This window comes from Ostrea edulis, chromosome 2 (assembly GCF_947568905.1).
Source record: "Ostrea edulis chromosome 2, xbOstEdul1.1, whole genome shotgun sequence".
Taxonomy (NCBI): Eukaryota; Metazoa; Mollusca; class Bivalvia; order Ostreida; family Ostreidae; genus Ostrea; species Ostrea edulis.
Genome location: NC_079165.1, coordinates 39,260,319 through 39,276,907, shown reverse-complemented (window position 1 = coordinate 39,276,907; position 16,589 = coordinate 39,260,319). Strand labels below are relative to the sequence as shown.

At 35.6% G+C, this 16,589-nt stretch overlaps 1 protein-coding gene across 5 annotated transcripts in view; it reads right to left on the bottom strand.

The window, feature by feature from the left end:
• The window catches only part of LOC125678218 (hyccin-like), a 70,623-nt gene that overhangs the window by 30,707 nt on the left and 23,327 nt on the right, over positions 1 to 16,589 (bottom strand). For all 5 annotated transcript variants that reach the window (XM_056153952.1, XM_056153954.1, XM_056153953.1 and 2 more), the window contains exons 3-4: positions 3,408 to 3,512; positions 227 to 361 (exon numbers count right to left, since the gene is read on the bottom strand). In XM_056153952.1, coding sequence (XP_056009927.1) covers positions 227 to 361; positions 3,408 to 3,512 — 240 coding nt within the window. The remainder of the gene's footprint in view (positions 1 to 226; positions 362 to 3,407; positions 3,513 to 16,589) is intronic.

The window sequence follows — 16,589 nt, the reverse complement described above, 5'->3', positions numbered from 1 at the left end:
TGTTGAAACTATAGTATACATGTTGATTTGGGTAGGCAAATAAAAGCCCTTATCATATATCGTCTTTTTAATTCACTGATGCCCAACAACGGATAGAACGAGATCGCAATAGGCCTCCTGAACATATGTTGGTGACCTAAACATCAAACTCATACAAAATAAAACTACATAAATCTTCCTGATTTTGCAACATGCAGGGTTTTGCAAGACTAGATGTCTTGGGTACCTTTTTCCCTGAGGTGCTCAGTGCAGACAGGTATGCCCATATAATGACTGGTATGAACTCCTTACTGAAGGCCTTCAGTCCGGATTCCCTGGATCTGTAAAACTCAAACAGCTGGTGACAGACAGGATCCAGAACCTAGACAAAGCAGTGGAGAAAAATTAACATATCATCATATTCTCTCATTGGTCAGCATCTTCAGTGGGCATAAAGATGGCCATAAGCTACTTTAGCTTGACATGTATATGCAGTTCTTGCATGTTGTATAACTAATTCATGATACAATATACAGTAAATCACATTCTATCATAAAATCATTAAAGGTACATCTACATGTATTTGCATATTATTGTTTTTTGAGACGGGTTTATTTATTTTTTTTTTTTTTTGTTGGCAAATTTCTAACACCTCTGAATCTATAGCCTAAATGAATTCTGTTTAAGCAATAGCTTATCAAGACACTTTCTCAGAAATAACCATGCAGTCAACAAATCAATGTCTACACAAATTTGAGAAACTTGTGTTAACCACAGAAATCGACCCTGACAAAAGTAACTTCGTGAAAAACACCCATTGTAAGTCACCAATTCTACCTACAATGTCTCTCTACAAAACAAATCAAAATCCCTTATTCCATTGAATTGATGCAAGCTGTTTTGTGGAAATATTTACTTGAATATAGAAAAATCTACAATACTCATATAAAAGTATTACAGTGCACCTCCATCACCTTCAATGTAATGCCATCTTGTCTCTACATACATGTATATTTCAAAAAGTAAAATACAGATTTTAATGATGAATTTAAAGTGTGTGGCTGTTCATGTTCCTGGAAGTCACATCTGTTAGTTCCTCAACAGAATTCTGTATCAAATATGGAATACTTCACTAGATGACTGTAATTTTGTTCCTGGTATCAGATGATCATACATAAAATCTACCTATACGATCGCAAAATGATCAAGCTGATAGCAGTCAATAACTAAGACCATGGTAAAATTCCACAAAATCTTTGCCCAGTTCCTATGGAAACCACAATATTTGATCTCATTACTGGTTTTCACTATTTTTAAGCAGCTTTTAAAGGGTGTAACTTAGATATGTAATTAATAGTTGAATCAATAAGTATTAGACATCACACACAGGTATCATATATCTCAGGTAGAAAAAAAAATCGAAAGTTGGAATTGAATAATAATAAATATGTCTGTAAAATATACATGTAGTATATTTATACATACTGGGTCACAGTAAGGCTTGCAGACAAAATATTGCTCATAGGATTGTTTGAGAAAAATTTGTAGCACAAGACATTGATAACAGTTGTCAGGAAATTTGCACTGGTCTAAAAAAAATATAGCCTCTCATTAAAATCAAAAGAATTACAGCATATTCAAATCTTACCAGGGGAACTTCATCCATTAAAATCTTTTGAATTTTCTTGGATGAACTAGACTAGACAATGAAGGTTGACATATATTCAATGCACAAATTTCCTATACCTAGATGATACATACAACGAGCTTCTGCTTAATTATACAGACATAAAAAAAACACACTCTTTAACCTATATAGGATGGTGAATAAAATTGTTACACCAAAAAGGGAACACTTCCATTGAAGACTCTGTTACTCAGTAATATGGTACAGCACAGTATGAATTTGATTTCAACTTCAAAGTTGAGTAGGTCATATATATTACTTTTCTACTAATTCAAAGTCTGTATTAAGCTTATAGGATTTAGGACTGAAAGTAACAAGAGGCCCATGGGCCATATCACTCACCTGATTCACCTTGGCCCTTTCGTTGTTCAGCTTTTGTGATTCATGACATTTAATTTCTATCAATCTTTATTCCCATGAAATATTTTGATCCCATGTTGTGACCCCCAACCTAGTCCCAAAAGATCACATCATAAATGAAAATGAATTCACATAATAAAGAGTTGCCTCAACACCAATGTGACTAACATGATCTTGCTGTTCTGGATAAGACAAAGGTCACAAGGTCATATATCATGGTATGATATGAAATACCTTGCCATAAGAAATCTGTGTACAAAACATGAAAGCTGTTTTAAATAGTTCAAGAGATATTGAATAAGTAAGATTTTTATCAAAAGTAGGTCAAACTTCCAGGTCAAGGTTACAAGGTCAAACACCAAAGTATAACAAGGTCTCGCCATAAAAAATCTAAAAACAAAATATCAAAGCCCTACCTTAAATAGTTTAAGAAATATTGAATAGGTTTTTTAAAAAGTAGGTTGAACTCCAAGGTCAAAATATCAAACACTATTGTGACACAAGCTCTTGTCATAAAGGACCTATATACAAAATATGAAAGCCCTACCTTAAATAGTTCTGGATATACTCAATAGGTTATAATTTCTTAAAAGTAGGTCAAACTCAAAGTTCAAGGTCACAAAGTCAAACGACATGAAATGAAATCTCTTGCCATAAGAAATTTATAAACAAGATATGAAAGATCTACTGTAAATAGTTCAGGACATATTGTATAGGTCAGATGTTTATCAAAAGTAAATCAAACTTCTGGGTCAAGGTCACAAGATCACACATGATTTTCCCTATATATTCACTTGAAAAACTTTGATCCCTTATCATGGCTCCATCCTACCCTTGTGGACCATGAATTGCACAAACTTGGATCTACTCTGTCAGGAAGCTTTCATGAAAATTTGAACTTTCCTGGCCCATTGGTTCTTGAGAAAAATATTTTTAAAGATTTTTGCTATATATTTGTATGTAAAACTTTGATCCCCTATTTTGGCCCCATCCAACCCCTGGGGGCCATGATTTTAACAAACTTAAATCAGCACTATGTCAGGAAGCTTTCATGTATATTTGAACTTTTCTAACCCAGTGATTCTTTAAATGACCCCACCCTATTTTTGCAATTTTTGTAATTATCTCCCCTTTGAAGAGGGAAAAGCCCTTCATTTGAACAAACTTCAATCCCCTTCACCCATGGATGCTTTATACCAAGTTTGATTGAAATTGGCCCAGCGGTTATGGAGAAAATGAAAATGTGAAAAGTTTAGGGACAGAGAGACAGAGACAAAATGTGAGCAGAAAAGCTCACTTGGAGCTAAAAATATCTCAACCGAACCCAATTTAGCTTGGGTTCTGTAGTTTCTATCAAGATTCTATTAAGTGGCACACAAACCTCGACATGAGGAAGCCTGTCAAACAAGCAGTACAGGTTACTGGTCAGTTCTTCGTTCTGTCGGACAGTGCTGGCATACGTGTGGATTTCACTGTCTGGCAGGGACTGCAGAAAAAAAGATTCATTAAGCAATTAGTATCTGACACAAGCATATAATCTACCAGTATATAGATGTGAACGTCATAGTCCATATTTTGACATCATAATACAACTGAAGTAGTATAGCGGATCCAAACTAGGAGTTTATTATGTTTAACAGAAAGTATAAACCCCCGTTTTTTCGTATCTGAAGATAGCAACTCCTTACACCTAGTTACCAGTTTCAACCTACTTCTTGGCATGCCTGGTGATACAAACACAGTTGTATCTTTGTTAGTTTAGGGTTAGTTTAGCATGCATGTATTTAGTATGACAAAAAATTCATTCTTGTACTTCTGTTAGGGCTGAAATGATATGCCTCCTTGACGATACGACACATATTGCAATACTTATACCACGATTCATTACTTTTAATAGTGAATACAATATAATTTACAGAAGAAACCAATATTTACATTGATGAAAAATTTGATTACCAAGATTCAAAATCGTAATTTTAAAAGCAAAATGTTTCCAAACTGCCAAACAGTAAGATGCCTGTTGGCTCTGTAGTTTAAACTGATGAAGTTCATTATTATTTTCATCAGATTCAAGGCAAACAACAGTCTGAACGTTATTTGACGTTATTTTGTCCCTCATGCAGGTAAAAATAATAAGTGCAGGCCAAACCTGATGTATTTTACTGAACCTGTTTGTAATAAACGTATTGAACTGAAAATCTAGGCAATGAATCAAGCATTGAATCAAGCGTTTTTATTGAACAGTATTGATATTTCAGTGAATCGTTTCAGCCCTAACTTACGTCTATAAAAATGTGTAGCTATAAGACATCAAATGATCTTAATGAACTTGATGAATTCTAGGCTTGTGAATGAATCTCAGTGTATCCTCACAACAACTACAAATGTCCCCCCCCCCCCCCCCCCCTCCCAAGGACCATAACTCTGACAATAGTTATTTGACTGGACCCATTCGAGTACTTGACATGCTTACTGTTATATCTAAATCCTTTTCAATTCAAAATGTACATGTATGACTGAAATACTGAGAGAAAACTGTGAATTGTTAAATGAGAGGCCCAAAGGCCTTATCGGTCACCTGAATACTAGTGAAAAAGTATCACTACTTCCATGGGCTATGAAATCTAGAAAAAAATTCCTGTTCTGAATATCTAAGCTAAATTCTAATGTTCACCAACAGTATAAAACAAGATGTGTTCTTAAAACTTCACTGCCCTCAAAAGTGCATACACTGATGAAAGGCTTTAAATAATAGGTGTATTAACATTAAAACATCAAAATATATGACTAATTTGGACTCATCCTAAAGTCATAGCCCTGGGTTGTGAAATTCACCATTTTTTGTACACCCTTTTCTGCTATTCCTAAGTATGCATTTAGATTTTATACAGTATCAGAAAACTTACATATAAATACTATATATACTAAGTTTGGCCCCATCCTGGGGTCAAAACCCTGACTCTGGGGAAAATCAAATTTATAATTTTGGTAAAAGACTACCTGCTCTATCCATTTAGTTTCAATTTAGTATCAAAAGCACTAAAGAAATTGTAATTTAAGTGTTTTACACATAAACACTAAATAACAAGTTTGGCCCCGCCCTGGGGTCAGAACCCCTGCCCCGGGGATCTTGAAATTTACAATTTTGGTAGAGGCCTTCCTGCTCTACATCACTATATGCATTTAGTTTTTCTTACATGTGTGTGGTTCTTGAGAAGAAGATTTTAAAAATTGGTCAATTTTGGGCAGTTTTTGTCCCGCCCCTAGGGCCCCAGGGGTGCTGGAGTCCTGAAGTTTACAATTTATGTCCCCCTTGTCCCAATGATGCTTCATACCAAATTTGAAAAGAATTGGACAGGTAGTTATTAAGAAGAAGTTAAAAATGTTCAATTGTTAACGCACAAAAACCATTATTGCAATAGGTCATCCGAGTTTACTCAGGCGACCTAAAAATTTCTAAGTACAAGGGACATAATTGAAAAAATTATCTGACCATAACCTTACAGTAACAAGACCTGAATATTCTCATGATATATCCCAAATTGAAAATCTCCATGTATGAGTGATAAAATGAGCAGAAACTATAAATTGTTTGTATTTTTCTAAGTCCAAGGGACATACCTCAAACTTTTTTTTACATGACCCAAATTTAACTTTTGTATCATTGTGATGTATCTATTTCCTAAATTCTAATACAAAATGTCCATTAATAACAGAGATAACAGATTAACAGAAAAAAAAATTCTGGAATTATAAGTGAATAATTTTCAAAGTTCAAGGGCAATAGCTTTTGTAACAAGAGTACCGCCAACAGTACATAATACACCCGTGAAAAGCTAATATATGGTGTTATTTTACATTATGATTTGTAGAACTGGGCTTCAAGTAGTATCAGCAACCATCAGGGTGTGAAATACTTTCTTTGCATCGAAAAAACAAGACCAATCATGTACTCTCTATGTAATATTTTCACTTGGCATAACCCTGATGTATGTGTATAAAGTTTGATGTCCTAGCCCCAACAGTTCGGTCTGTATCCTGCTACTACAACCTTGACCTTGAAAAACAATAGGGATCCTCCACTTGGCATAAAGTGTATTTGCACCAAGTTTGACAGTCCTAGCCCCAATAGTTTGGCCTGTATACTGCCTACAAGGTTTTCCTACTAAGTGATACCTTCACCTTTGACCTTGAAAAATAATTGGCATCTTCCTTTCATTATGGTGATCAAATGTATAAAGTTGTAAAAGCCTGGAGCTTACGGTTCGGTCTGTATCCTACACAAGGTCGGATAGAGGGACAGACAGACAGACAGATGGAGTGCCATTTGTCCCGTCTTCGACGAGTGTATAAAAATAGTCCATTAACATGAAACTCTGAAATATTTAATGATTGTGTTAAAGATTAAGATTCTGTATACAATATCTCACTGTATTGTTCTAATTTCCTCTTAAAATATGTAATTACTACAATGTACATGGGGATTATCACAAATTTTCAGCATTATCAAATCACTGTCATGCTTTTAAACAGAGATTTTTGAAGATTTTTATTATACGCATGTTCAATTCTCATCATACAAGGTCAAAACTGGAAACCAACACCTTGAAGATTAAATTGCCACAGATTCTCATGAGTGGATACCAAGTGGTATGCAATAGGGTCTGTATCCAAAGTACAAACTTCAAGAATTAAAGAGACCCCCAAATCATGAGAATGCAAGATAAATTTATTGGTTGACTGCTTTCAACCAGAAGGTGGGTGTCATCAGAACAAATATACACTTATTTCATTTACTGAAGTCAAAATTGCAGCCCGTACGTGTGCATATGGGAGGGGGGGGGGGGGGTATATTGAGTGTCCAAAACAATGACCCCCTGAGCATGGTAGAAAAAAAATTGCTTATTTTTACGCACTTTTAGTTGTGAAACAATAGATCTTTAATTTTTAATGGATTCCTAACAAAAATGCATGGTACGTGCCATACATATGTATATGGGGTGAAACCCTGGGGAAATTTCTACATGTAGCTGCACTCAGTCTAATGGAACAGGTAGCACGTACCTGAAACATATTACTTAATCGTATACATTTAAAGTGGATATTTCCTAAGTAGATTTGAATAAAACAAGTTTTAACCAACTGCTGGTATACATGTATACACGACTAACACAGCTAGTACTCTAATCAGAAAATATATCAAATACTTTAACACAGCTAGTACTCTAATCAGAAAATATATCAAATAATTTAACACAGCTAGTACTCCAATCAGAAAATATATCAAATAATTCAACATAGTTTTAATACACTGCTTTAAACAAACAATTTTTTTTTAGTATTTCTTTTCATCCATATGTTTTAAATAAAATTCAAGACATTGTGATTGTCATGTAAAGACTAATTTGTAATTCTACAATGGTTTTACAAGTGAAAATTTGGATGACAGACTCTGTCTTAATTTAACCTGAAATTCTATCCTCTGTATGTTATTATTACAGAACTGATCATACTCATACCTAGATGTGTTAAATTTACCATGACAACAAGACTATCCTCGATCTAATTACAGTTGCTGAGTCATATACATATCATAAATGTCTCTGCATGTATATCATAAACCATACTAGACTTTCTTTGCCTATGTAATATCAGTATTACAAATGTAAAATCATTAAATTTCGCATTTTTTTTATTTAACTATTTGATTTATTCTTCATATTATAACATCATAAAGTTCACTTTACGGACAAATAACATATCATCATAATGTTTTTTTGAAACATAAAGCAAAAAAATATTCAAAACATATTTCTTGTCTTTAAACTTAATTGTCTAGCCCGGTAGCTCAGTTACTTAAAGTGTATAATCTGTACATTTTGCAGGAATTTTATCCCCCCCACCCCCTCCTCAATTACTTTCCACTAAAACTGCATGTTTTCACAAAATATAATAAATCATATTCTCCACTTTCCATTCCGTTTTCTCTGCTTTGATATACATCCTTAATAGTTCATATACTCGTTTTGATGTACTAATTAGAACTTTATAATGATGTTTTTAAGACCTATATAGTAATATCAAATGTGAAAACATACACTTCAGAAAAAATGCCTTAATTGAATCATGGGATTTCGTGGCAGCTCAATTTTCGTAGATTTCTTGAGGTACACCTATCCCAAAATTTCAAAGCAAAATGAAAAACACAGTTGATACATGTTTCAATTAATGTACAGAAACCACATCCATGTGAACAGCATCCCAACAAAACTCCAAAATCTCCACAATCCATGCAAATTCGCCTCCATGAATCTAAATAATTCCCCGATACTTGATCAAACAGATTGTGGAATGTACTGTGTTAATTGTAATACTACGTTGTTGTAACATCAAAATACACTGTGGTGCCATCTCTACACAAAATCCATTCTTGAACACTATACATCTGCTAATGGTTGCAGGATAATCAAACAGTTGAAAATTGTTAAGAAGTAAATTTATTTTTGAAAATACACGAGGGCATGAACTGCAACGCTTTAACCCAGCATACTTCATAAAGCGCAGTAGTGCTTCATGAATAGTATGCTGGCACAAACTGTTGCTGTTCACATTTTACTTTCATTTCTGTTGGGAATATTACCATCCAATGAAATAGTTTATTCATTAAGAAATGAAACTTATAATAATTTTTTCTTTGATGCATTGTATCAAACGAAAAATTGGACAGAAAACTTACGCGCATTGATGAATTTAGAAATAAAACTTACTAAATGATTCCAAATTCATATGCGCATTGTTCACATTCATGAGGAGATGAATATCATTTCTATTGATAAAGATAATTCTTTCTCGACAGGACAGCCAGGCCTCGTCCTTGCTAAAGGTATGGTAAAAGACCAGGATACTAAAAACAAGAGGCCCATGGGCCACATCGCTCACCTGAACCACCTTGGCCCTGCCATTGTTTGGCTGTTGTGATTTTTAAAAAGATTTTTTTATCAATCTTTATTCCCATGAAAATTTTTGATCCCATATTGTGGCCCCAACCTAGCCCAAAAGGATCACAATATCACTGAAAATAAATACACATAACACAGATATGCACACCAGTATGACTAATATGATCTTGCAGTTCTGGATAAGACCAAGGTCACAAGATCATAGATCATGGTATTGTAACAAGTCGAGCGGACTCTTGTCACAAAATAAAAACTCCTTTGTCAGGCATGACAAGTTTTTATTGAGGATGGCAACAATCAAAAACAATAACAACGAATGAGATGCTGACCATTCAGACAGTATGTGACCCAGTAAAAAAAAGGGGGGGGTGAACTTGGATATCATTCTACAGTAAATATATTTAACGAGTATCTGCAAGCGACCATCGTTCTCGAACTCAAAGTAAAACAACTGTGCGTAAATAAGATCATAAATTATTGCCACTTTCAAGAACTTATTACTCAGGTTTTGCCGAAATAATTTAACATGCGTCAATCCGGACAGTCCTAACTATAAGGAAATCTAAATCTTGTAAATAAACTATATCTGACACTAAACTTCTTAAATGCCCTTAATATTCTACTACGATACCTCTAACTTATAAGACAAATTATTATGAGTAGCCTAAATTATTTCTAACAAGTATATTCCTAAACTGACTTTATTTTAGCTAAAAGCTTATCCGAACAAATAACGCCGAAAATCCGGACAACTCATTCCGGACAAGAATAACCTATGTGAACTTAGCTTTGTAAACTACTCTGGAATCCGAACAAATTATCCGGACAACTATTAAGACATAAACGTTAACTAACGAATAAAACTCTGAACTTGGAAACGATTAACTCCTAGAAATGTTCCGGTCATAAGCCCTAATTAATAACTCGAACTATAAATAAACAAACTACTACACTACATGACTGGAATAATATCTGTACTCGAAAACTGTCTTGTCCGGACACGCAAAGTCCTTATAGAAATTAGCATCATCCACTACAAGATTTATCATCTTGAATACCTTAGACTTTCTCTGAAGGTTTGGTTCTGAATGTGTCAACCCTAGGGATGAAGATTCAAGAGTGACGAGTTGCTGAAGCTGGGTTCCTAATATAACCTTCTATGACCAATCAGCGTTTGTCCTTTTTGTCCGGAAAATTTATACCCAATCCAAACGCTGTACGGATCTATGGAAATTCCGAACAGTTCCCAATTTCCGGACAAGCTGAATTAAAACCCTTTATTAACATTTAAGGAAGAGTATAAGGCCTTGTCCGGATTGCCTATATAATATTGACACTAAATTATGTAATTAGTTTAATGAATAAAAATATCTAAGATTACGTTATTTTGTTATAAAAATGAAGATTTGAATCTGGGCGCCTTCTAAAGTAGTGCGCGCAAGGATATATGTAAATACGGAAGTGTAACTTCACAACTTAGTGCGTTGATGAGATCGATAAAATAAGATAATAGTTCACCACCATAAGGTAAATATAGACAAAAATAGTGGTCAGCATCATTTTACATTAATTCATGGTAAAATTGATATACAACATAATTAAATGATAAAAAAATCAGATGGCAGAATCACAAGATGACATGATGAGTAGTGAAGCGGTCGCTCAGACGAGAGGACGCATGGTTTAACAACCAGAAGTTCGCGAGCGGTAAATATCAATTTCACTTGGAAATAAGTAATGACACAACTCCAGACTGCACAAAGTAGAATATCTGGTAATTATTAACAGTTGTAATTCAAGGTAAAGCGTTATTTTGCCGTATTTGCGAAAGAATTTAAAGAATAAAGTTTGTACACAAATGATCCAAAATGGGGATGTTGTCAAAACACGAACGGTATGACTATAAGTTATGTGAACGAAATCTGAAGTTAAAACAAGACATAATACATGCTGCTTAAACTCGATAAAATAATTTAGAATCAAGTACAATAATTATAATAAATCTTATCCAGAATGGACATACTTTAACATGAAAATTAGCACACGAGGTCTCATATGTTACAGTATAATACAAAAGACCTTTCCATAAGAAATCCATATACAAAATATGACAGCTCTATCTTGAACAGTTGAGGAGATGAATAGGTAAGATTTTTTATTAAAAGTAGGTCAAACTTCCAGGTCAAGGTCACAAGATTACACATCATTGCATCACATGAAAGGTCTTTTTGTAAAGGATGTATATACAAAATTTGAAAACCCTAGCTTAAATAGTTCCAGGGCTCGAAATTAACATATGCCCGTCAGTCTGGTGGACTGACTGACATTTGTTTTAGTCTATCTGATGGGACTGGTTAATTTTCTAAAGCATCATTTTGGAAAATATACTTGTGAAATTTTAAATACACACATTTGGCATGCTTCGATCTGTAGATATCAGACGAATCTGATTCGTAAATATACATCCCACATTTAAGTGTTACAATAGTCTGAGGCATATTGAGTTAAATTTCATTTTAATAACATAACGAAATACATGTATGTTTAATTATTTCTGGAAAACTCTGATGGACTGGTCAATTTTTCTGCGGACTGGTTGAAATTATACCCCATCAGTCCGGCTGGACTTGGGACATAGAAAGTTGTAGCTTCAAGCCCTGAGTTCAAGAAATATTTTTAAAGTGACATAGAAAGTTAGCTTCAAGCCCAGAGTTCTAGAAATATTTTTAAAGATTTTTCCCATATATCAGCATATAACACTTTCATCCCCTATAGTAGCCCCACCCTACCCTGGGGACTATGAATTGCACAAATTTGGATCTACTCTATGTGACAGGAAGTTTTCATGTAAATTTCCACTTTTCTGGCCCTGTGGATTTTGAAAAGATTCTCCCTGATACTATGTACTTGTATGTAAAACTTTGATCCCCTATAGTGGCCCCACCCTAATCTAAGGGACCATCAAATTTGAACTTTTCTGGCCTAGTGGTTTTTGAGAAGAAGATTTTTAAAGATTTTCCCTATATATTCCCATGAAAAACTTTGATTCCCTATTGTGGCCCCACTCTACGCCTGGAGAACATGATTTAGCAAACTTGAATCTGCACTTTGTCAGAGAGCTGCCATGTTTCCTGGCCTAGTGGTTCTTGAGAAAAAGATTTACTCTATATATTTGTATGTAAAACTTAAGCTTTCATATAATTGTAAACTTTTCTGGTCCCGTAGTTCTTGACAAGAAGATTTTTAGGTATTTTCCCTAAATATTCCTATGTAAAATTTTGATCCCCTATTGTGGCCCTATCCTATCCCCGGGGGCTATGATTTTAACAAACTTGAATCTGCACTATGTCAGATAGCTTTCAGGTAAATTTAAACTTTCCTGGGTCAGTGGCTCTTGAGAAAAAAGATTTTAAAAGAGTCTCCCTATGTATATTCCCATGTAATACCTTGATCCCTTCTGGCCCCACCTTACCCCCAGGAGCCAAAGTTGAATCTGCACTATGTCAGTAAGCTTCCATGTAAATCTTAACTTTCCTGGCCTAGTGGTTCTTAAGAAGATTTTTAAATGACTCCACCCTTTTTTGCATTTCTGTGATTATCTCCCCTTTGAAGAGGGCATGACCATTCATTTAAAAAAAAAAATTAAAATCCCAATCACCCAAGGATGCTTTGTACAAAGTTTGGATGAAATTGTCCTTGTGATTCTGGAGAAGATGATGAAAATGTGAAAAGTTTACGAACAGACGACAGACAAAAGGTGATCAGAATAGCTCACTTGAGCTTTCAGCTCAGGTGAGCTAAAGACAGGATGATTATGAGAAGAATGATGATGACTGTAGGTAAAATTGGAAATGAAAATATCTTTCTATGAACTTTAAAGAGACACTACAGCTCATTTTCCACATTTTAATGAAGTGTTTTTTAAACCATATATTGATAAAATGATAAAATTCATATCGATACTGACAATTTTGAACAATTGGGATGCATCAATTTACTCTCAACTGCTCTTTGAAGATCGTCCGGAATTCAAAGATTTCTTCATGCTGACTCGGACTTTTGAATGCTTATTTACATCACGTGGTTTTGAATGACAGCAAAGGTGTTGTGTCGGAAATTATCTAAATTCCCCTTCAAGGGGGTCCACACTCACCTTTCAAGTACATAAGATTTTTCCCTGCTCCTTATAATAACTAATTATAAATCATTATTTCAACAGAAACCCTTCCATGTTCCCATTGACCGATGTTTTTACAACTAACACGTGTCGTGTTCAGATAAAAATAGCACTTACTTTCAAACGTAGTGTCTTCGCAGCTAGTCTCAATGGCAGATTTAGGGGGCCAGTATCCCCCCTCCCTTTTTACGCCACAGATTGTGAATGAAAATCCAAATTTTGCACCCGAATGGCCGATTACTTTGGCTAATCTTTGATTTTCACACCCCTCTTCGGAAATCCTAGATCCGCCACTGAGTTACATGCGTTTCTCCGAGCTCTCTGTTTTCCAACGGTCATACTGATCCCAAGGTAAATTTATTTCACGCATGAGTTTTATCTCATTCTATTTTTACCTCTTTTCCCACAGAATCTGTCAAAATTCTAGATCTATCAACTACACTTTCTCTCACTGGACGACATGCTGCACTGTTTACTGTCTATGCGCATGCGTCTGAAGACTAAAAGGAGGAGACTCGATATTTTTTGTATAGGCCATCAAAAAGTATTAATTTTTACGTTAAAACGATAATTTTTAACTTTAGATAAGTGTTATTTTCGTAAAGTTCATACTTTCAACAATGCAACAATAATTGAGAAAGCGCTGGAAAAATTGTCATTTCATGATTTTTGCGCAAAATGAGCTGTAGTGTCTCTTTAAAGTTCTATTATACATGAGTTTGAATGCTTAGTGTCTGTATTTCCATCACTGAATGTCAGTGTCTGCATTTCCAGCACTGAATGTCAGTGTCAGCGTTTCCAGCATTGAATGTCAGTGTCAGCATTTCCATCATTGAATGTCAGTGTCTGCATTTCCAGCACTGCATGCCAGTGTCAGCATTTCCAGCATTGAATGTCAGTGTCTGCATTTCCAGCACTGCATGTCAGTGTCAGCATTTCCAGCATTGAATGTCAGTGTCAGTATTTCCAGCATTGAATGCCAGTGTCTGCATTTCCAGCATTGAATGTCAGTGTCAGCATTTCCAGCATTGAATGTCAGTGTCTGCATTTCCAGCACTGCATGTCAGTGTCAGCATTTCCAGTATTGAATGTCAGTGTCAGTATTTCCAGCATTGAATGCCAGTGTCTGCATTTCCAGCATTGAATGTCAGTGTCAGCATTTCCAGTATTGAATGTCAGTGTCAGCATTTCCAGCATTGAAGGTCAGTGTCTGTATTTCCAGCATTGAATGCCAGTGTCTGCATTTCCAGCACTGAATGTCAGTGTCAACATTTCCAGTATTGAATGTCAGCATTTCCAGCATTGAATGTCAGTGTCTATTTCCAGCATTGAAGGTCAGTGTCTGTATTTCCAGCATTGAATGTCAGTGTCAGCATTTCCAGCACCGAATGTCAGTGTCAACATTTCCGGTATTGAATGTCAGTGTCAGTATTTCCAGCATTGAATGTCAGTGTCTGCATTTCCAGCACTGCATGTCAGTGTCAGCATTTCCAGCATTGAATGTCAGTGTCTGCATTTCCAGCATTGCATGTCAGTGTCAACATTTCCAGTATTGAATGTCAGTGTCAACATTTCCAGTATTGAATGTCAGTGTCTGCATTTCCAGCACTGAATGTCAGTGTCAACATTTCCAGTATTGAATGTCAGTGTCTGCATTTCCAGCACTGAATGTCAGTGTCAACATTTCCAGTATTGAATGTCAGTGTCAGCATTTCCAGCATTGAATGTCAGTGTCAGCATTTCCAGTATTGAATGTCAGTGTCTGTATTTCCAGCATTGAATGTCAGTGTCTGCATTTCCAGCAGTGAGTGCTCAGTGGCTATATTTGAATTTCTAGCAAATAACATCAAATGAGAGCTAACAGGTTTACATAATTATGATACATCTATCTCTGTTACTGACCAAACATCTACCTCTGTTACTGACTGTACATCTACCTCTGTTACTGACTGTACATCTACCTCTGCTACTGACCGTACATCTCTCTCTGTTACTGACTGTACATCTACCTCTGTTACTGACCATACATCTACCTCTGTTACTGACCGTACATCTACCTCTGTTACTGACTGTACATCTACCTCTGTTACTGACCGTACATCTACCTCTGTTACTGACCGTACATCTACCTCTGTTACTGACTGTACATCTACCTCTGTTACTGACCGTACATCTACCTCTGTTACTGACCGTACATCTACCTCTGTTACTGACTGTACATCTACCTCTGTTACTGACCGTACATCCACCTCTGTTACTGACCATACATCTACCTCTGTTACTGACCGTACATCTACCTCTGTTACTGACTGTACATCTACCTCTGTTACTGACTATACATCTACATCTACTGACTGTACATCTACCTCTGTTACTGACTGTACATCTACCTCTGTTACTGACCATACATCTACCTCTGCTACTGACCGTACATCTCTCTCTGTTACTGACCATACATCTACCTCTGTTACTGACTGTACATCTACCTTTGTTACTGACCATACATCTACCTCTGTTACTGACCAAACATCTACCTCTGTTACTGACCAAACATCTACCTCTGTTACTGACTGTACATCTACCTCTGTTACTGACCGTACATCTACCTCTGTTACTGACCGTACATCTACCTCTGTTACTGACCGTACATCTACCTCTGTTACTGACTATACATCTACATCTACCTCTGTTACTGACTGTACATCTACCCCTGTTACTGACTGTACATCTACCTCTGTTACTGACTGTACATCTACCTCTGTTACTGACTATACATCTACCTCTGTTACTGACTGTACATCTACCTCTGTTACTGACTGTACATCTACCTCTGTTACTGACTGTACATCTACCTCTGTTACTGACTATACATCTACCTCTGTTACTGACTATACATCTACCTCTGTTACTGACTGTACATCTACCTCTGTTACTGAACATACATCTACCTCTGTTACTGACTGTACATCTACCTCTGTTACTGACTACATCTACCTCTGTTACTGACTGTACATCTACCTCTGTTACTGACCATACATCTACCTCTGTTACTGACTGTACATCTACCTCTGTTACTGACTGTACATCTACCTCTGTTACTGACCATACATCTACCTCTGTTACTGACTGTACATCTACCTCTGTTACTGATCATACATCTAACTTTGTTACTGAATATTACTGGTCATACAGATGATCAATTTCACGTAACAATTAACCCTGGCATGATTCAAACTTGCATACAAAGGGATTTTTAAATCCACAGGTCCCACCGGCAAATATTTCTAAAGTTCAGTGATAATTTGTATAACGTTAATGTGCAAACAATCAATTTGGAACTTTAACCTTTTTACATGCATGGTTTTTAAATGTCGTTGTGAAATCAACTAAGCGTTTGAATTTATGTATTTATATGAGTACATTCCAA